Source organism: Muntiacus reevesi, chromosome 13 (genome assembly GCF_963930625.1).
Source record: "Muntiacus reevesi chromosome 13, mMunRee1.1, whole genome shotgun sequence".
NCBI classification, from domain to species: Eukaryota; Metazoa; Chordata; class Mammalia; order Artiodactyla; family Cervidae; genus Muntiacus; species Muntiacus reevesi.
This window is the reverse complement of record NC_089261.1, coordinates 32015141-32038558: the sequence shown is the minus strand read 5'-3', so window position 1 is coordinate 32038558 and position 23418 is coordinate 32015141. Positions and strand designations below refer to the sequence as shown.

The window sequence follows — 23418 nt, the reverse complement described above, 5'->3', positions numbered from 1 at the left end:
GCTGTTCTACTCTGAATGATTGCAAGGCTAAACAGTCTATATAACTGTTTAAATGTAGACCCAATACTCTGAGGCAAGTGGAACAGGATCTCAATTACACTGAGATCGACTGGTAGTCAAATCATATGATACTATTATCAGCTTTTAGTAAAACTAATGACAATTAATATATAACCAAAATGTCAAAAATTTTCATCTGAATAAAGAATTGGGTTAGAACAAGTGATTCTGCATCTACTTGATGACCAGAGAGGTCATTTGTTGCATTTGGCTGGCTGAATTGTCTGATTCACTGTCAGCACAAACTCTACAGAAGTCACTGGTATAAGTTCTACAAGTGAAAGACAGTATAAAACCTTACCAAGACAGGACAGCTAATTTACTCACACACACATACAACACACACACACACACACACACACACACTCCTGAAGGCTTTAAGGTTCCCTGACAACTTTTTCTTAAAGGCTGCAGCCTTTGCCTATTTACCAGTACTGGTGCAGAGTAGGCATTCAATAAACATTTGTTCAGAGTCAATACACTCAATTTCCAAATGTGCTGTGTGAATTAAACAACTGATGAGATCATTGACATAAGGAAAAGCAATATATGGGGTCTCAATTATCAGCACTTTACAACCAAATTATGCGAATATGTTGTCAGCTCTCTGTTTTATTGTCTTTGGAGACAGAAGAACAATGTTCTCAGGGACTAAAATTTTTTTTCCTTTTAAGGTTAACAATCTGAGCAAACTGCCTAGTCTCCTAGAGAAAAAGACCAATTATATTTGGGCAAAAGCAATAGTTTTACTTTGTCAAAGGTGAATGCTAACTCTTAGAAAGAGCATGCTGACATTCTTCCAAAAGCAAAAAGTGTTTAAAGTGGATTTCTGAGACAGGTACTAAGATGACAAATCATCTCATTCTTTATCTGGGAGTCACTACTGACTTGTAAATTGTGGTAACAATTCCCTGCATTGGGATTACTGTGGACATTCTGACTAAAGTGTGTTGCTAAAAATATACTGACAGTCTAGCTTAAAATAGCTAAATATGAGATTCTAAAACAAACTTTCCAAAGAGGAACAGATATCAGATACAAAAGAATGTCACAAGGGCAAAGTGTCCAACCAGAGCACTAATGGCATTGAAATGAAACAGAATCTTTAAACTCTTCCACATAGTGCTCGGATCTCCGATTAAGTCCTCACTGCTGTAGGTTGTGGACTTTTAAATGTGTGTCTTCGAGGACTGCTTCAAGACACAGCTGACAGGACCTCCAAGTCACAAAGATAAAACTTTTTGCTAATAAGGACCTACTGTACAGCATGGGGAACTCCGCTCAATATGCAATGATCTATATGGGAAAAGAATCTAAAACAGGGTCGATGTATATAGATGTATAACTGATTTACTTTGTTGTACAAGCAGACACTAATAGAACATGGTAAATCAACTATACCCTAATGAAAACTTTTTTTAAAAATTGCTTTTGTTTTCCTTTAGGGTTTTGTTTTTAAGAAAAATAATTAAAAATATTCAAATAGGATTTTGGTTTCAGGGTTCAGTTAAACTCTTAAACTCATTGGTATATAAAGCATTTAAAACTGTCCTTTAAGTTATCTGTCAAGAGGCAGTTAGGCATCTGCTTTGAATGATAAGTACACTGGACACTCCTTAAGTTCTGCTTGTAGACAGATTTGTAAGGTGTTTTAACTAGAGTTGAAAGGTCAACAAAACTCACTGAGCTTTCAGCTGTAGCCCTCCAGGCTCCTCTGTCCATGGGATTTCCCAGGCAAGAATACTAGAGTGGGTTGCCGTTTCCTTCTCCAGGGGATCTTCCCAACCCAGAGATTGAACCCACGTCTCCTGCTTGGCAGGCAGATTCTTTATGACTGAGCTATCAGGGAAGCCTAAAAGGTCAACAAAATTTGCTGTGCTTTCAGCTTTACCTTTCCTCTCTTTATTTGCATACATACCTGGCCAAACTCAAGCACTCACTTGCACATCTATAGATGGAACACCCTGGGATTTTATTGGAATTACACTGATGGTGAATGGAGATGCTGCCCAGTAACAACAGGGAGCTGTTCCATCAGGGATATGGTGAGTTGCTCATTTGTTATGACAATCTTTGATGTTCTGTAGTAAGCTTCTGCAGTATAGGAAATTATTTCATAAATCCAGCATATTTCTTGCTATTTTCTTACATTTTTATCATTTTTCTTGGTATTAATAGCATTCATTTTTCTCTTTTTAATTGGTTCTTGGTGGCATACTGGAAAGTTACTAATTTAATATTTATATTTCAGTGCCTTACAAAGTGATCTTATTGGTTCTCCAGATTTACAGCCGATTCTTTTAAAGTTAAAGAAGGGAATATTATATGCAAACAATATTTTTTCTTATTTTTCTCTTATGTCTTAATTTTATCTTAGCCCACTGGCTATGATTTCCAGAAAATTCTGAGTAACAGCAATGATGGAAAGATCTTTGACTTATAGAGAACTCATATTTTTTCAGTTCTATTGAGATATAATTGACAGAGAATGCTTATGTTTCACTTTAGTTATGTGTTTACATAGTTTTTGATAGACATCTTATATCAACTAAAGCTTTCTCTTATTTCCTATTCCTCCTATTGTTAAAGGTTGTTTTCTCAATTAAAAACTGGTTCTTAATTTTAGTAAATACTTTTTGAATATATACTATTACACAGTTTCTTTTCTATCTGAAAACAGCACAATAAATTACATTATACATATTATGATCCATCATAATTGCATTCCTGAATTAAATCCTACTTGGTCATGTTTTATCATTTTTAAAAGCCCCTCCTCTATTTGGCCTGAGCTTTTTTCCCAGGTATCTTAAAAAGCCATTTTGTCTGTTATGTGTCTCTTTCAAGGACTCTCAAGAATTAACAATAGGCCCATAGTTGGGTATTCTCTTGCTCAAGTGAGTTCTTCTATCTAGGGAAGAAGATTTTTAATTCAGTATTGTTATACTGTAAAATAATTTTTACATGCTTCATAATAAATCTATTCTTAGCTTATATTTATTTATACCTACAGTTGTAAATAGGTTTGTGATTTTCTAAGGCTTCAGCATGCTATGCTGAATAATACCCAGTTCTTAAATAGGAATCATTATCCTTCATGAAGCAGATGAAATATTTGTGAAGAGATTTACAGTGTGCTTTGGCATAAAATTATTTTTTTCTGGAAAGCAATCCTAACTAAAATAAGAAACATATTCAAAAGAATAAATAAATGTTTTAAGCTGTCTTGTAAATTTAAAAACACAGCAATCAAGATTGTGATCCAAATATCTTCTAAACAAATTTATTACTTTTTTAACCTGAAATCTTACCTGTATTAACATCTTATGACTTTCTAAGTCAACACATTTCATTTGAAATGAATGAAATGACGTTTTAAATCTAAAATTGAATAATCATTTTAAGAATTTTCCTGGGACATGTTCACTTTATGGCTCCCAGAGATTAGCAACATCGGATCTTCTTAGAGATAGGAATTATTTGCTTCTTGTTAAGACAGAAAATATTATATCCATAATGCCTTGACAGTGTCTCTAATTTATATTTTCAGTTTTCAGTAAAAACTATATTATAGTTTTCAGTAAAAACTACTACAAAATATCATTTGTATAGCCTCAACTGAAGGCTTTTTCCACAAATAAAGGTAAAGGGGAAAAATCTTAAAAACAATTTTAAATGAAAACACACACACACACCCTAGAACTACTTGGTAAAGGCATTTTAAGTCACCATCATTTACACTTGAGAGGGTGTTCTCCTATAAAGATGCTGGTTGGATGTGGAGGACTTTGGAAGGGATGAGATTCAACAACAACAAAAAATCTATTCTCAAATTCCATTTGCCTCAGGGATGTTTTGATTTTGGGGGTAAAAATTTTCATCTTGTCTATCTAACATTTTTCACTAGATAAAATTTCTATCTATCTTATTTTATTGGATGATTTAACCAAAATCTCTTAAGGGAAAATAAAGTCAACTTAAGCATTTTTTATTTAATGTTGGGATGGAGAAAAACATATCCATAATAACTATCATACCGTTAGTATTTTCTTTTCTAATTAGAGATGATAACACTTTGAATATCTGACCTGTAAAATTCAATCACATGTTTTCTGCCCTGGGCTTTGGTGTTGCAGTTTTCAAAAATAACACATAGTATTAAATATGTTTCTTGACTGGATCTACACTTTTGTGTACATACCTGTATTTCCTTAAACATGAAGACACCCCACATTGCAGCTATAAATCCTGGACCCTTAAATTAAAAAAAAAATTAATTAAATTGGCTATTTTTATGTGACCATACTCTACACAAATACAGTAAGTTGGAGAGCTGGCCTGACACTTTCAACAAATAAATTTTGATTGTAAAAACAATATAACAACATTGTCAGGAAAAACTTCATAATCTCAATTCAAACTCAACATTAAGTTAAACTAAGCAGCATTAGGAGAAAAACAAAGACTTTTTTCCTTTTTTTCTTTATGATTTTCATTTTTATTTTTTCGATGATGATAGAATATTGTGTGCCATAGAATGTTTTTCTTCAAAGTGATTTGTAACAAAATATTTTCATAAGCAAATAGATAATCTTTTTCACTAGTTCCTCAAGATACTAGAAACGGGCTTAATAGGAAAAAGCGTATGAATACACTTGTAACTTCCTACAGCATGAGATAATTTCAAAACTGAAGAAATTCTAGTATGTTATTTTGGACCTGAAATATAGCATGTACTTTAAAGTTTTCCCTAAGTGGAGAAGGAAATGGCAATCCACTCCAGTATTCTTGCTTGGAGAATTCCATGGACACAGGAGCCTGGCAGGTATAGTCCATGGGTTTGCAAAAGAGTAGGACACGACTGAGCAATTAACACTTTAACTGATATTACTGGACAGTAATCAGCTATATCTCACATTTCACTCTAATGAATGCTAAAGATAGTATTATGGGAAGATGGAAGAATCATGATGGAAAAATAAACAGTGGGTTAGTGAGCAGGAGACAAAGACAGGAATGAAATAATATAGGACAAAAAGAAGAAACAAGATGGAAAAAAGGATGATTCTGCAATTTGAAAATTTTAAGCACTTAAAGCATATTTATTTATTTATTTTTGCTGAGAAAGGACAACATTGGACTTAGATCAATTGCCGTCTTTGTGGAAAAGATGTATTGTATCTGTATTCTGATGATTCCTTTTCAAGTCGGGCACAAACTCTGGAAGAATTCCAAATAAACAATCCCAGTCTGTTTCCCCCTGTTTCCCAGTTGTACATGACTGGATCAGCAGACTGGACTCCACTCCTGACAGGTAAACCAAGCAATGGGAACACCTTAGTCTCTGTTTATCAGGATCCAGAAAAGTCAAGATCCAAAGAGTCAGAGAAATAGGTCAAAGGAACTGTCTTCCGCCAATGATGTATGGTCCTAAGCCCCAAAAATCCAAACTGAACAAGAAATACCTGGGCCCTTTAGCAACTCCACACTGACTTTGGGCAGGATGGGAGGAAACTATAGCACAGGGCACAAAATATTAATGTTATCATGCCAATCAGACTTTATCCTCTTCAATCTGGAAACTCATCTCCCTTTCAGAGTACATGGGCGAAGACAATACCAGGAGGTACCGCTGACCTCCGCAGGTTTTTGGCTGATGATTTTTTACATATGAGTTTGGACGTGGCCTAAGGGTTGTTGCAAGGAGCAACGTAGTGCTTTGCTAGAAGTAATCCAAGCATAAGTCAGTGTGACTGGCTCAGTTCAGGCAAAGGAGATCCGAGTAGGCGGCTGTTCAGTCCTTAAGTCACAGCCGAATCTTTGCGAGTAGGGAGGGCATCTTAAACAAAGGAGACAACTGTTTTGGCATTGGGATCATGCATTTTTCTGTTGTAAATGAACACAAATTACACGTGTATAAATTGACCTTTGAAAAGAAGGTGAGCTGGAGGCATCTGGAGAGGCTGACCCTTCTGGAGAAGCTGATTCAGCTGTTAATCTCCTTGAGGAAGACTGGAAACAGAGCCCTTTGTCTTGCCACATGGGCTTTTCTTCTTCTCCTTTTTGCTTTTTAACTGAATATTTGCCAAGGAACTATATAGATAATGCTTTCAAGGAACTCCTGGTCTAGTCACCAATGGGTTCTAACAATGGAAATACATATTCTTGGGAGGAAAAGTGTGCTGCTGGGATTTGAATAATGTACTCTTGATGAAACAAGATGAATCAAATCCATACTTCTTAAAGCTGGGTGGTGGGTATGGTTGAAATTTTCCATCAAAAAAGTTAAACTTAAAGCAAATCTAGCTCTATGAGGAAAATAAAGAAGAAAGTAAGATCCCGGAGGGTATGGTTGAACTTTTTCTGCATGTGGATAAGGCCATCTTCGAACTGAATAATGACAATGAAACCAACCAAGCAAGAGCCCAGTAGCAGTAAAGACCTAGGCCCTCATCTCCCAGAGATACCTGTCCCTCCCAGGAGACAATCCTCAGGCACCAGTGGAAGCCACACCAGGGGGGTGAGATGCCTGCTCTGTCACAGTGATCAAGAGTCATCCTTCTGATAGGTCGGTCTCCGGATGCCACAGAGACCACTCCCACTGGCCCTCCACCCACACCCACCTGCCTTGGCAATTTATTTCCACTGCCTTTGGCAGTCATGTCTTGCCCTAAATCTTCACTGTAATTTAATACAAGAAACAATGGTAGGAAAATCACATCTGTGTACTATAAAATGTTTGTGAAGAATATTATTTATTATTGTTCCACATCTCCTGTATAAGGACCCATGGGATAGATTCTATTAAGAATTCAGCATTTTTAAAAGAACCAAAAAAAAAAAAAAAAATTACTGTTAGAAAATAATTAGTCTTTTCTGAGGAAATAATGTTACCAGTTAAAAAGAATGAACTATCTCACTGTCTCACCTGCTTCTGCAAGCACAAAGCAAAACAATGTTTAAAAAAAAAAAATGTTTAATCACATGACTGTTTACCGTCTGTGCTGTTTGCTTACTCTCTCATTTCCCTCAAACTTTTGATTTTCTATTTGTGTTTGTATTTCTCTTTGCCTTGTGTGATTTAATTGTATCTGTGTGTTTTACATAAAATTGCCTCAAACTCATTTTGAAGAATCCACATTTGTTCAAGAATACAGCTTGATTGAATGGCAAAATCACTGTCATAGGACCAAGTTTAAGTTTGCTGTGATTAATGACTTACCTGTTTCAATATGTGTCATCCCTCCTTATATAGTGGGATATGACAGTCACGCAGCATTTGCATCCCTAATCGAGGTGCATTATCATATTGTACACTTTGCTCTACAAATTTAGTTTAAATTTGCTTAATTTCATTTAGTCTTAAGTATTTCACTAATACGTTTTATATCCCATCGCTCATTACATTTTTCCAGTTATATGGTCAATTCTAGCACTACCTATCTTTGAAAAAATGAAAAACAAACACTTTTTGGGGAAAAATTTGGGTTTTTACCACTCCAAAGATGAGGACTTAAATTATTCCTTATAATTTGTTCTGTTTTGATAACATTTTCCCTCAGTATAGATTAAGAATGTCAAAATGTGAGTCCTTTAAGTTAAAAAAACCTCAAACCTTTATTATTTGAATTTAGTTGTACACTAAAGCTAACTATGTTATGAACACAGTAGAACTGTCAAAAATATGCTATTTGAAACCCAGATTCCTATTAAAATTGAAGGATGTTTCAAATTTTTATGCAGTTGCATTTTAGACTAGACAATGTAGTTTAAAAATTCAATTTTGTATGCTTGCACAGGTGTGTGGCTAAAATGTTTCGGGCAAATTTTATTTATGATGATGATTTAGGAAGCAGGGGAGGCAGGTAAACAACTGAACAATCTAAGATACCAAGAGTAGAAATCAGAGCAATTAACTCGTGTGTTTGCATGTCAGTCCTGGCACCATAAGGAAACGGAAACATTCTAAACTGGATTTTATACTGAAGGCAGAAAGCAGCTCTGCGTACAGGAAACTCTACACTGAGAAGCCTTGAGGTGTCCATGTGGCTGTGTCCCTTCAGATGATGCTCTTAGCTGCTGCTGCTGCTGCTAAGTCGCTTCAGTCGTGTCCGACTCTGCGCGATCCCATAGACAGCAGCCCACCAGGCTCCCCCGTCCCTGGAATTCTCCAGGCAAGAACACTGGAGTGGGTTGCCATTTCCTTCTCCAGTGCATGAAAGTGAAAAGTGAAAGTGAAGTCACTCTGACTCTTAGTGACCCCATGGACTGCAGCCTACCAGGCTCCTCCGTCTATGGGATTTTCCAGGCAAGAGGACTGGAGGGGGTAGCCATTGCCTTTTCCGACTCTTAGCTACTGTCTCAATTTTTTCCTCTTCAAATCGGGGACAATCCTATCAATACTTGTCCTGTCTATATCAAAAGAAACATTTTTGTTTTTCTGTTACCTGACTATGTGCTACATGTCTGGCACTCAAAAATATCACACAAAGCAAATTACACTATGAATGCATGATAAATGGCACCATCAAGAGACAATACTTTGCTTCAGTATTTTCTGAAAACCTTCTTTAAAACACTGACATACCCTATGAAGAGGGGCTAAGATACTCTCTATCTCACAAGGATGCCATGAGATTCAAGTGTGACAATATACACAATTTTATATCTATAAACTATTACATAGAGATAAATATTGTTATCAGATTCCCAGACGACTCAGTGGTAAAGAATCTGCCTGCCAATGCATGAGACACAGGAGAGGTGCGTTTGGTCCCTGGGTTGAGATCCCTTGGAGGAGTTAATGCAAACCACTCCAGTATTCTTGCTGGGAAAATCCCATGGACAGAGGAGCCTGGTGGGCTATAGTCCATGGGGTTGCAGAATCTGACACAACTGAGCAACTGAGCACACACATTGCTATTAATAGCAAATTACAATGTATCCCAAATGAAATTAGGCAAAATGACCAAACAAAAACTGCAAAGGTGTCAAAGATGAACAAACTTGTTAAAATGAAGTTAGAAACATTCCCTTAGTGATCAAGGACATGTGATTAGAGGTGTCAGTTTATCCACATGAATCTGTTACACTGACTGTACCCCTGAAAAATCAAACTCCATGACAGACTTCAGTGATTCACTAAGAAAGCTTCAGAAAAGTGTGATTTACATTTGGAAAACAAAAATTTGGAAATGTAAGACAGCTACTTACGGCGGTGATGATTGGAAAACTGACCACCGCACTGAGAGAGTGGTTCGCTATGAACCAACAGCAGGTGGCGATCGCCCAGAGGACTCCAGACAGGAACCCTGAAACACAGAGACAGCACACGTTTGCCAACCACATACCTCTCCAGAAAAGTCCACACTCCAGGTGGAGCGGGACCACTAAAGTGAAAATATCACACACTCCTATCAACACCGCCAGCCAACATGGGTTTTTGAGTAATGTCTATGACCATTTTGGAAACCAAATAATTTCTCTTTTTGTGACTGCACTGGATATAAGGATCACCTTTTACCTTATTGACATTAAATCAAGTACCCAAAGTGATAGGTGCAGTAAAGATTGGGTAGTGGAGTGGGTCCCAGGGAAGGTCCTGGGTCTGAACATTTTCTGAAAACACCATGTACTCTAAGCCACGCACGTAAAAATATGTGAAATTCAGAATGATGCTTAAATAAGGGGGGAAAAAAACTTGGAATCTGAATAAAAATACCAGCTTAAAATGTTCAGGATACTTTAGCTAGACATTCAGTAAATATTCTACCATTTTTCTAAAACTGTATAGTGGAGTAGTGGCAATTCTTGGCTTAAATGAATCAAGAACTCAAAAGTGAATCTCTGATACATGATTTGTTTTGTTCTTTAAAAACGTTTTACTTGTGGATCTATATTCCATATTGAATTAGAGTAAACTCTTAAGTGAGAAATTATAATTTCTTATTATATATAATTTATTTTTATAAGTATAATTAAATTAAAATATATTAATTTAAATCTTTTAATACACAATACATATTTAAATTGAATTATATATAACTTTATTTTTATAATTTATATACTTATAATTCTTATATATAATTTATCATTGTATATGTGTGAGTGTGTGTATATATACACACACACATATATATGGGCTTATATGGGCTTCCCTGGTGGCTCAGATGGTAAAGAATCTGCCTGCAATGCAAGAGACCTGGGTTTGATATACATATAATTATATATAATTTTCTTTTTATAATTTATATATTATTTATAATTCTTTTTATATATGATTTCTCATTATATGTATGTCTGTATATACATACAGATATGAGCATATATGGGCTTCCCTAGTGGCTTAGATGGTAAAGAATCTGCCTGAAATGCAGGAGATCCATGTTTGATATATATACACATACATTACCATCAATGCCTAATAGATTAAATTCAAAAGCATGTATATTTGGCATAACATTTTTATACTCTGAAATAATTTCTCCTAACTTTTTACTTTTTGGGAAAAAGAAAAATGCTTGTTTTCCCTAGGGACAATATAAAAATATGTGAAATTCAGAATGATGCTTAGTTAAGGGGAAAAAAATCTGGAATTTGAATAAGGATACTAGCTAAAATTTTCAGGATATTTTAGCTAGACATTCATTAAGCATTCTACCATTTTTACATCTACTAGTACACGTTATACCATTACTATAATGTCTGAATTACAGTAAACATTTTGTACTATAAAATGGTATAATGATGTAGTGGTACACTCTGGCTTAAATGAATCAGGCACTCAAAGTGAATCTCTGGCATGTACTTTATTTTGTTCTTTAAAAAATTTTCCTTGTGGATCTATATTCCACATTGAATTATAGTAAACACCTAAATATGTGAGAAATTTTAATTCTTCATCATATATATGTGTGTGTGTGTATATATATATATATATATATAACCAACAATGCCTAACTAATTAAACCCAATAGCATGTTCATTTGACATACCTTTTTTAAACTCTAAAATAATTTCTCCTAAAGTTTTAGAGAAAATGCTTATTTTCCCAAGTGACTGCAAACTTGTATTTGTGGATACCTTTAAGAATAAAAGAGCCCCAACACTCTGACTTTTAACATGTACCCTTAGTGAAGAAGATATACTATAAAGTCTCATGCTCATCACACAAGGTATATCAGCAGAGGAAACAATCTCAGATTCACTGGTCCTGTTCTAGGTTTAGTATTAATAACTTGGCATTTCAAATCCAGTTTTATAGTTTTTAAATCCTCCGTATTTGGTGGTGAACTGAGCCAGAGCAATTGAGGGAAGGAACACACATACCCAGACACACACACACACACAGACACACACACACATGCAGAATAGCTTCATTTCCAGAAGACGAGTATTCAAGCTAAATTAATAGGGAATGGTGCTTTCAAAGAGCAGGAAGATTTTCTGTAGTAAAGATTCTTACCTGGCAAGACTGCTTCAGGATGTAGTTTAGGATTATTTTTCATGGCTAGACAGTAGGCCAGAAAGTAGACTGTACTTGTGAGGAAGATGCCGCTGAAGTGTGCAAAAACGTAGTCTAAATCTGGAAGTACAGATTATAAAAATCTCAAGCATATCATTTTAGTCATTTGAAATATATTTAGAGTTCTAAGAATAAAACAAGCTCACCAAAATTAACCTTAACTGTAAAGGGGAAGCATTCACATATTTTATAGTGTCTTATATAAAACATTATTTTATAATGTTTATATTTATATTTATAAAGTATAAATTATATTTACAATGTATAATATAATAAGCATTAAGTTCATACTATTTTTCTACATGCTATTTATATAGAATTTTAATTAACATATTTAAAATATTAAGAAGTTAGATACTATAATCAAATCTAAAAGGCTGGCTTTTATATTGTCTTGGAAAGCTAAATAAGAAATGACAAACATTATGTGAATATAACATTAATATCTCATTTTTTAAGAACAGGTACTCAGACTTAATATTACTGATGGCTATAGAAACTGTAGCAAATCTCCAAGTAGACGATATTCGGGGGGTAGTATGTAAAAAAATTTGGCAGTGCTGGTTTTATAGGTTGTATTGATCAATCTGGAAACCAGTGTCCAGGTTGCAGCTATACAGAAGGATATTCAGGAAGTGATTCCAGAGGATTTAATTATTTATTATAAAACTAATTACATGGGGAAGTTAATACACAGATGGTGGCCCAAACTCTGAGAAACCCAACTCCACTGACTAAAGCAGATGGTCCTTTTCCATAGACATGGGTGTAGCAGGTTCTTGGCCAGGAAGGTTACTTTGGGCCCCGTGTTTCTCTCAACTAAATCTAGAGGATGAGCAGCCATGCTTCGAGAGGAGAGCTTGAAAGTCAAAGGGCTTGTCTATTCTTCTAAACTCTTACATCCTATTTCTGAGTCGTATCACAACACGTCTGTCTCAAGACCATCACAAAAGGCAGCTTAATCTAGCGATCAGAAACACAGACCACCTGGTGAGACTCCTGAATCCACTATTTGCTAACTTGGAGATTTCGGTAGACTAACTTATATGTCTGTCTCATCTTATTGTAAAACCAGGATAATAATGGTACCCAAACAGTAAAGCTGCTATGAGGGTCAATCAAGTAATTACTGTAATTAGAAGAGTGCCCAGGACACAGCATATACTATTTATGTGATCATTAAATAAATGAAATAAAAATTATGCCTCCTTAAATTAGTTTTGAGTGAATCAAAATAAAGTGTGTTCCTATCAGACTACATTTGAGTTGTCATAAAAAGATCCCTTAGACCTGATTGTACTATTAATGTGAAGAGATTACTGAGGACATTGTTCATTATGCTCCAGGACCAAGAACAACTGTGCTTCTGAACAATCAGTTGTTTTCATCTTGTGTTTGCTCAGTTCTGGGACTGATCTGATTTCCTCTGTGGCTATAAGAATCTTAGAGCCAAATTTATGACTCATCGCTAGCAAGTGTACAAGTGTGGTGCAGTTTTTAAGACTCGTTCACGGTTACATTTTACTCGTTCATTCATTTTCCCTTCCCTCTTAATTTTTCCTAAGTGATTCTATTTTTATTAGTTTTTATCCTTTAAAACAAAAAGAATAAAAATACAAAAAATATTTGCATAAAATCTTAAAAAGCACAGAAGGTAATAAAAGTTCTAAGGGAACTGTCTGCGGGGCTGAACATAAAAGGGAAGAAACTAACCATGGTATCTATTCAAAGTCAATCCATTCATTTAGAGTCCAGATCCCAGTTTTTTGATCCATCTTCCCCTCATGACTTGACCACCAAACTTCTCCCTTATCTGAACACAGATGACATTCATTTTCTGTGCCATTGAGGTAGAACTAACTTAACCATGATCTCCTTCTTTTATCATCATAGATGCGAGCCACATTTTAATATAATCACAGGATCCTGAACTACACCCTCTCCTCTCCTTCTGAGCCTGTAGAAGGCTGTTGCACGCAGTGCGGAGGTGACATCTGAGAGATGAATTCTATCACTAGAAACTGAGACGATTTGTAAGCATTACGTTGGGTCTTTCAATGTACTATTTTGTGCTTGAAAAATAATATCCTAAGCAGGTTATATTTTGACCTTTACTTGATTTGAAAGCACTGTATGCTACACTTCAGTTTCTTTTTTAAAGAGGAGAAGAACACACATTTTCCCAGAGATCATCAAACTGGAAAATAATCTCCAAATCTTGCAGCAAAGCCAGAAATCACATGTTAAGATCCAAGTGGCTGAAATGAACCTTGACTAAAATCAATTCCATTCGTATGTTGAAGATCATATGAAAATATTGAAATAGTCCTTTCTTTTAGTTTCCAGGGCCCTTCTAATTCACCACTTACAATGACAAAGTAAGATCAAATCTGATGAAAGGAAATTTATACTTTAAGATGAGATAAGAAAGCTTAAGCATAAAATTCTCTCTGTGTCTGTCTGGGCTTTCTCCCTAACACAAGGTATGCACCTGCCTTTTACTTTAATCGGAGCTTCTCAAAGATGAGGGGGCTTGTTTGACCATAAAGATCAATTTCTTTCTTTCTTCTCATGCTAGTGATGTATTAATAACTTCTTAAAAGAATAACATTCTTTCCCAGCTCTGCAGGGGGTCGTGGTGACTGGCTGTTCACTTTGTATTATGCTTCCCTAGACTATGTATCCTTGGTGAACTTTATGTGAAATGTCAGTATGTCATTTTGATGTACATCCTTTGCCTCAAAAGTGCCTTCAACTTTTAACAGGTGGAACTGTTCTCAGAGCTTCAGAGAGTCGGTCCCCCGGGTTACAATGCTCAGTTTGGCTCAGATAAAATTTCCTTTTTTTATTCTTAACTTGATTTTTCGTTATATTCCCATCAACCAATCTATGTACCAATATCTACCACAGTCCATTTCTTTTTATAGTCTTAAGCAGAAACACAGGTATTGAGTTTACTTATAAAGTAAAATGATTTTTTCCTCTCACCATTCTGGCTTGCCCCTGCATATACACTATCATTTCTCTTGCTGTGGTCCTTGATGTAAATGATGGGCACAAATGTAGATCCATAGAGAATTCCAGATATCACTGCGAGACTGCAGCCCCTTAAAAAACAAATATATTCCTATTCATCTTGGCTCAAAGCAATATTTCTGCCAAACACACAAATGGAATCATACCTAAAGCATGCTTCAAAATGTAAATCACAAAGCATCATGTAGCAATTACCCTTCATCTCAATTGGGGTGATGAGCAAAAGTCCCAGAAATGGCCTGCAGCATCCAGGTAGCTTGTTGGGACACAGCCTCAGCCCTTCACTATCTAATGGTGGAAGGACATGATTTACAGACACTGTAAAGGATTATTATTATAAATTGTCATTACATAGGTGAGAACATTACCATCATAGTCTACAAGTGACATGAAAAAGCATGGCTCTCTAACTAAATTAGGGCTTCACTGGTGGCTCGGTGGTAAAGAATCCGCCTGCAATGCAGGAGACTCGGGTTCGATTCCCGAGTCAGGAAGATCTCCTGTAGTAGGAAATGGCAAACCCACTCCAGTATTCTTGCCAGGGAAATCCCAAGGACAGAGGAGCCTGGAGGGTTGCAGTCCATGGGGTCCCGAAGAGTTGGACCATCCTGCGTGACTTGTAGGATCTTAGTTCCCCAGACCAGGGATTGAACCTGGGTCCACAGCAGCAAAAGCACCAAGTCTTAACCAATGGACTTCCAGGAAATTCCTTAATAAAATAATTTGAATATTTCAGATAAAAAATTACTTTTGTAAAAAGAAAATGTTTTGCCTTAAGCAGTAGAGTCATGTTGGGCCTTCATACTTGGGCTATATCTGCATGAAGCAACAGTCTTCATTGACTCTGGTGGGAGATGATTAATATTTTAGAACAGTCCCTTGAGCTTAACATAAAGGAGAATGGCATGAAACAGGGAAGAGTTTTAGGCAAAAACCATTCCTTTCTAAGCTAAAAAATAAATGCTTAAACTCTATTTTAGTGGTGCTTTGAGGAATATGAGACTGTAGGTACCCACACGACCAATGAGCTCTGTTCTTGACGGAAACCTCTACATCGTGGTGAAGACCACGAATCCTGGAGGAGGGTCCCAAACACAGACCAGACTAATGGACTAGGCTGCCCAATGAGACAACTAGAAGAGTGCTTAACAAATATTCTCTTCATGAAGGTGATGCTTTGTGAAAAACATTTTGTTGGAGAGATCTATTTTATATCAAAACAAAAATAACATATTTCTTTCTTCCAAAACCCATAGGTTAGTTCATTCTTTCATTCATTTAATTGATTCCAGTATTTTTTGGGCATCTATTATGTGCCCAGCACTGCCTCTTTCCACTGTGAAGACAGTGTATATACTAACAAGAGGACATGCTTTCCGTTCTTAAACTGTCACCACATGAAGTCTAAAACAGCCCTAAACTGAAAAACGCAAGCTACATAGTATTATGTACTCATATTTCTTATATGAACATATAAACATATAAAGGTTCATACATAAAACACATCATTCTCATATTTCTTTGCAAGTCCCCCAAATCCCTAAATATAGGAGCTACTGTTGAGCCTAAGTGTCTCAGTCTTTACAGAGAGAGCGCAGGGGTGGGGACAAGGACCTACACAGACACAAATATTCTACCATATTTGACAATAAATACCTCGGGATTATCAAACTCTCTGACACACGAGTGGAGGGATTCCCAGGGCACAGTGGTCATCCTGGCTAGAGATGTGGCTTGCCTAAGTCGACAGTAATTGCTGGGAATGTATTGGTTGTTACACTCTGTGGCCTGTACTTTTCCTTTACATTTTTTTTTTTTTTAATCTTTCCTTTTACTTTAGGCATGAAAGTCCTGCAAAATGAGACTGCTTCTGTGAGCGACTTATTAACTAGAAACACGGCCGGGGCTTAGGAATTCCTTGAAGCACTGAGACCAGGCCCACTGTGCTGTAAAATTCAGCAGGGGACCAGAAAGTCTCTCTACCATGAAGTTCCCATTTTCATCTTGAGCTCAAATGGATACAACTCCATTCTGCTTATCCTTGCTGTAACCATATATGAAACAGAGTTAACAGAACCTCTTCTTACACTAAGCGGCTTTGTGCTGTGGAAAGTTTATCCACCCAGGAACAGTCAGGATCAGGATCTTGAGTTTTGTTAATCACCTAGTGAAAACATTGGCAAAAAAAACAAAAGAAAAGCAGCACTCAATTAATAGCCACACTGGTGACAAGATTTTCAGTGTTTTTCTCTTCTGTCTCAAATACACTTTAAAATAAAATAAAATCATGTCACCCTGCATTCTGATTCTGTGGGCATCACTAGACTCACATGTTTCCGATTCTGTTTCTCTTTTACTCAGAATGGTCTGGTCTCTTTTAAAATGTTTTTCACAGTTTAATAAATGGCTACTTTGATACACTTATCAAAACTAACAAAAATTATTAGTGCTTGCATTTTATTTGCAAACTTTAATAATCTGCCAAGAAATTAGAACTTAAGACTCTTCTACTATGGAGTACTTAAGATCAACAGGCAAATTTTTATCCAGATTTTTTAAAACTAAATTAGTGGCTTAAACATTTCTAGCCTTGTTTCAAGATTAGCTCATATTCTAACTTAGGAAAAATTTTGTCCAAGTTCATAATATTTCTGTCAAAGTAATCATCTTTGTCTCTTAGCTGAGGTTTCCTTGATGCTATACTCCTAATAGTAAGAGATGAGAAATTAGAACTGAATTCTTTGTTATGTGCTAGGTCAAGCTTTCTTTTGACAACAATGCTTTCTTCCCTCATGAGGACCTCTGAATGTATGACTGCATCATAATCAACACTGTATATGCATCTTTAATCTTAGTTGGCTTACTTACTGCCAACTTGATGGAAAACTCTAAGGCAATTAGACTCCTATGTAGCTTTCCCCAAGTTGCATTTATTTCCTCCCCTCCTCCATTGTTTAAAGGGAGATTGGTTAGGAGGTATCTGGAACACTAAAGTAGGCAAGGACACCAGACACCTCCTCCCCATCTCACTTCTCTATCCTCTCTAAAGAGTTCCCTGATTAGAGATGCCCGTGGATGAATACATCTCTTTCCTCTTACCCCTAAGCTACTTATTATTTAACTTGACTCCCCTGGTGACTCAGATGGTAAAGTATCTGCCTATAATGCAGAAGACACAGGTTCGATCCCCGGGTTGGGAAGATCCCCTGGAGAAGGGAATGGCAACCCACTCCAGTATTCTTGCCTGGAGAATACCATGGACAGAAGAGCCTGGTGGGTTACAGTCCATGTGGTCAAAAAGAGTCAGAACAACTGAGTAACCAACATACTTAGTGTCAATTTAACTAAGGTTTCTGTCAGCTTAGTTGAGAAGAGTTTTGATATGGGAAAGATAAAAGGGGGAAGAAAGATAAATTTTGAAGTAAGGAGTAGGGATCATGGCATCTGGTCCCACCACTTTATGGGAAATAGATGGGGAAACAGTGGAAACAGTGGCTGATTTTATTTTTCTGGGCTCGAAAATCACTGCAGATGGTGATTGCAGCCATGAAATTAAAAGACGCTTACTCCTTGGAAGGAAAGTTATAGCCAACCTAGATAGCATATTAAAAAGCAGAGACATTACTTTGCCAACAAAAGTTCGTCTAGTCAAGGCTATGGTTTTTCCAGTGGTCATGTATGGGTGTGAGAGTTGGACTATAAAGAAAGCTGAGCGCCGAAGAATTGATGCTTTTGAACTGTGGTGCTGGAGAAGACTCTTGAGAGTCCCTGGGACTGCAAGGAGATCCAACCTAAAGGAGATCAGTCCTGGGTGTTCATTGGAAAGACTGATGCTGAAGCTGAAACTCCAATACTTTGGCCACCTGATGCAAAGAGCTGACTCATTTGAAAAGACCCTGATGCTGGGAAAGATTGAGGGCAGGAGGAGAAGGGGACGACAAAGGATGAGTTGTTTGGATGGCATCACCGACTCAATAGACATGGGTTTGGGTGGGCTCCGGAAGTTGGTGATGGACAGGGAGGCCTGGCGTGCTGCAGTTCATGGGGTTGCAAAGAGTCAGACACGACTGAGCGACTGAACTGAACTGAACTGAACTGAAGGAGTAGAGGCTGTGCCTTCCAGGGGGGCATTGCCCGAATGTGGGGGTGGGATGCGGGATTGAGGCCAGCTTGCTACCACTGGACCCTGGCAGGTGGACAAGATACGTGACATAGGAGGACGGGAGTCTGTGCTCATGGCCATGAGGGTTTGCCCTGAAATCGCTTCTGTAACATGGAGCCGCTGGGACTGGTGCGGTGTGGGCTGTCTTGTAAAGGTTGTCCCTGCTTAATCTAGTTTGCTATGTTCAGACTCACTTAGCTTCTTTAAGGTCAAAATAGAGATTCCTTACCTAGTTACCATCTTCACCTTTGAGTGGAAGAGATATGGCAGAAAAATGAGAAGAAAACCAAGTCTAATTCCTACATTCATATGACCTGATTTACCTTTTCATTAACTTCCTCTGATCGGTTCCCTGCTGCCCTCCCTGGGGTTATTAAAACCTCCTCCCTCCTTCTTTCTAAGTGCTTTTCATACTCCTCTGTAGTATTTAGAATTCCTGTACTGTAACAACCTCAAGTTATTCCAAAATACGGGCTTGTATGAACCTCTCCTACTAGGGATCTGCCATCAATAAAAATAACTAGACCTCTGTGCTTGTTGAGAAATTTTACTGTGGAAATATGGACTGACTGCTACATAAACCTACCCATGATAAATATGCTAAGATATTTCAGATATTCTTGATTTAACAACATACCCTACCAGCCTCTCATCTGAGTTCAAATCCATGCAATTTCCTTTTATCCTAATTTTATGTTTCAGATCAAGTTGGTTTTCATTCTGTACTCACATGCTCTGCTATCAGTGGGGTGGTGTCCACAGAATATGTGTAATTTGGTATTTCACTTTTGATGAACAAAAATATGAAAGCACTGTAAAGAAAATAAATTTTAGTGACATTTATCGTAACCCTGGTTCACATTAAGATGCCTGAATTTTAAGGGAAAACAGAGCTAAAATGAAGACCTAATGGTATGAATTCCAAACTGCCTTTGCAGGGATCCTGCCATTTCTCCAGCACTGACATTCTCTTTGATGTCTCTCCTTAACCTTAATTTCCTTCTTTTTATTCCTGCTTAGTCATGGAATCGCATGGTAAGAAAAATACAAATGAAAACTACATTGAAATATATTTCTCACCTATTCTATTGACAAAACCCCAAAAGTTTAACATGCTTGAACAACCTGGAGGAGAAATGCACCATTGATATAAGTGCAGACTGTGTGACCCCCACGGAAGAGACTCTGGGGCCACGTACCAAGGGAACAGGTGTGTCCACTCCTGCCCTAACCAATCCTGCTCCAGGCCCTATAACACAGGGACAGTCACAATCAGATGAGCTGATCTTCACGGGCATGTGATGGAATACAACACAGCCATAAAAAAGGAGTGAGGATACCCTCTATGTTCTGATATGGAAAGACTTCCAGACTATATTTTAAGAGATAAAAACACACATGTAAGCCGATTGTTTTTTTTTTTTTTTGGCCCTTGAACCTCTCTCTCCTAATTTACTAACTATTCATGTCCAGCGTCTTTGTAATAAATACCTCACTGACCTTGACTTTTAAACTATGCAGAAATGTTAAAATGTACTAAAGTATTTAATTAACTGAAGCAAAGTTACAACTCTAGTATCCTTTTGATATTTCTTTTTTAAAAACATTTGCATGGCTCAAAAGTGAAAGCGATATAAGAAGTTTTCAAAGCACACAAGAGACTGAAATAGTATAGATAGCTGGGTGCAGACCAGAGCACCCAGATATGCTATCCTTTGTATAAAAATTAAATATGTCTAGTGGCTTCCTTACTTCAGTCTCTTGTTTGCTTTATACACTTAACTGGCTCCATACTCCATCCCATAGGAGATCTAAGTTTCCTTTTGATTTTTTAAGAATGTATTTATTTACTTATCTTTGGCTGTGCTGGGCCTTTGTTGTGTGTGGGCTTTCTCTACTTGTGGCTAGTGAGAGACACTCTCGCTAGTTGTGCTGCACGGGTTTCTCATCGCAGTGGCTTCTCTTGTTCAGAGCACAGGCTCTAGTTACGTGGGCTTCAGTAGTTGTGGCGTACAGGCTTATCTGCCCTGTGGCATGTAGGATCTTCCCAGACCAGAGATGGAATCATGTCCCTTGCACTGGAGCAAGCAGATTCTTAACCAAAGAACCGCCTGCGAAGTCCTCCTTTCATTGCTCTCACTTCATGCCACACCCAACCTTCCTGAACATAACTCCCCCGTGGACTTCTCTCTCTGACCAGTCCCTGCTCCAAGCTTCATGTCTTGCTTGCCAGGCTTCCTTAGCTGAGCATACCATACTCTCGCCTCTTATCCAAACGACAGAAGAGGTGACTACTGATGGTGAGAGGGGAGCTCTCCCCAGGCCAGTCCTCCCCAAGTCCTCCTCTTTTCTGAATTCCTGCAACACTGAGAACCATCATCACACAATCCAGACCATTCCCCATGCAATCTTTTTTTTCTAAAGATGTTCCAATTCAGTAGAAAATTGAATAGGAACCACATTTTCTATCTCTTTCAAGGTCCTCAAAGTGCTTGAATGAATTGGACTCAGTAAAACTGAATGCATAAAATCTGATTATATGTCTATCTTAATTGTTAAATATTTAAATGTGTGTGTGCGCTTATATATATGTTCATTCACAAAGCTAATATTAGATACTACCTTTGCATTTTCTCCTTAAAATTACCATGAAAACTTTCTACTTTGTATAGACCAGTCTGTTTTCTTTTTTTTTGTTTGTTTTCTAATAACAATAGAGAATGATATGTTAGAAATACTTGATGGCGCTTTGGATCCACCATCTGCGGTGGAACCACCGCCAAGATGCAGATTTTCGTGAAGACCCTTACGGAGAAGACCATCACTCTCGAGGTCAAGCCCTCGGATACCATAGAAAATGTAAAGGCCAAGATCCAGGATAAGGAAGGAATTCCTCCTGACCAGCAAAGACTGAACTTTGCTGGCAAGCAACTGGAAGATGGACGTACTTTGTCTGACTACAGCATTCAAAAGGAGTCCTCTCTTCATCTTGTGTTGAGACTTCGTGCTGGCGCTAAGAAAAGGAAGAAGTCTTACACCATGCCCAAGAAGAACAGCATGAGAGAATGAAGGTTAAGATGGCTGTTCTGAAATAACATAGCTGGATGAGAATGGTAAAATCAGTCGCCTTCGCCGGGAGCGTCCCTCAGATAAATGTGGTGTTGGAGTTTTTATGGCCAGTCATTTTGACACACATTGTTGTGGCAAATGTTGTCTGACCTATTGTTTCAACAAACCAGAAGACAAGTAATTGCATATTTGTTAATAAAGATATGAGCTAACATTACAAAAAAAAAAAAAATACTTGAAGGATCCAGAGAAAAGTCCTTGAATGCTTCTTCAAACACCTTTATGACTTTCCAACAAATCAGTTAACCTCTCTGACCTTAAACTGTTTTCATCTAAAATATGGGGAGAGACCCACTTTACAGAGCTATGATGAGCAACTGTCCTCCAATAATTATGTTTTGGTCTATACTTCTCAATAGTGTACAATTATAATCTTTGACAATTAAAAACAACTCAAAAAAATGGTCACAAAATTCTCAAGGTACTTTATGGCACATGATAAAAGCTCAAAATGTGTTATTCAGTTGAGAACCTTAACTATAAACTGGATGGAAGAGAAGGGTGCTGAGCATATGAAAGAAGTCAAGACTAAGTCAGTTATCTGAGCCTGTGTAACTAGACACAAAATGGGTAAGTCAGAAAGAAGAGTCCCAGCTAAGTTAGGTCAAGAGAGGATGTGGCACTAAGTCAGGGCAAGGTAACGAGATGCATCATATATGTCAATACATTAGTATGAACATAAAGGTAAATAGATCACATGGTCTAGGCTACAGATGCAAAGAACTTGGTATGGTTTATCAAACACAAAGTTCCATGAGAAAGTCTAGAAATCTTGTCAAAAGGATGGGAAGCAAAAAAAAAACAAAAACAAACGAAGAAGAAAAATAATCAATATGTTATAGGCAAGGATGCTTCTTTACATTTTCGACCTTTCCAATTTCCCTAGATCTGCAACCCTACACATCTTACTATTTGGAAAACTCACATGTGTGTGTGTTTACACTGACAACTGATTTCAACAAGCATTTATTCTTGAGTCAAGCACTGTCTGATAGTGATGGTGGGGGAGATGGTGCACAAAGAGCAGACTTTGTCCTTCAGGATCCCACAGTTTAAGCATAAAGACAGTTGTGTGAATAATACAACACAGACCTGGAGGATGTGGATAACATCAATAGAGGAAGTGCAAAATACAGTAGGAATTTAGGAAGAAGAAAATGAAGAAAACATCATCAGATGGGAAATCTTACCTGAAATTTCAGGGTGGTGAACGAAGCAGAGGAAAGGGCTTGTGGGGCTGAGGGAAGTGCCAGGTGTGCTGTGATAAGTAATCCCAGGTCAATGAGTTGACAACATCGGGCAAACCGTGCTAGGAAGAAGCACTGGATCTGTAACTACGGAGGACATGCCAGACTAAGGAGACAGATTTATTCTGAATCCAGTGGGGAGCCTTCAGAGGTTGCTAAATAGAAGAGTGATATCCCAATTTGAGAGCGGATACACGCAAGTCATTCTGACAAAGGAAAGAACAGAACTAGGGAAATGAGATGTGAGATTTGTATAACTG

At 37.3% G+C, this 23418-nt stretch overlaps 1 protein-coding gene and 1 pseudogene across 3 annotated transcripts in view; one reads left to right on the top strand and one right to left on the bottom strand.

Annotated features, from left to right (window-relative positions):
- Positions 1 to 23418, bottom strand: part of TMEM144 (transmembrane protein 144) — a 50267-nt gene that overhangs the window by 6851 nt on the left and 19998 nt on the right. For all 3 annotated transcript variants that reach the window (XR_010658819.1, XM_065904180.1, XM_065904181.1), the window contains exons 6-11: positions 19513 to 19594; positions 16708 to 16784; positions 14573 to 14691; positions 11525 to 11644; positions 9274 to 9371; positions 4262 to 4315 (exon numbers count right to left, since the gene is read on the bottom strand). Coding sequence is in view for 2 of the 3 variants with exons in the window: in XM_065904180.1 (XP_065760252.1) it covers positions 4262 to 4315; positions 9274 to 9371; positions 11525 to 11644; positions 14573 to 14691; positions 16708 to 16784; positions 19513 to 19594 (550 nt within the window). In the remaining variant the exon portion in view is untranslated. The remainder of the gene's footprint in view (positions 1 to 4261; positions 4316 to 9273; positions 9372 to 11524; positions 11645 to 14572; positions 14692 to 16707; positions 16785 to 19512; positions 19595 to 23418) is intronic.
- On the top strand, positions 21547 to 22032 carry LOC136145945 (ubiquitin-ribosomal protein eS31 fusion protein-like; annotated as a pseudogene).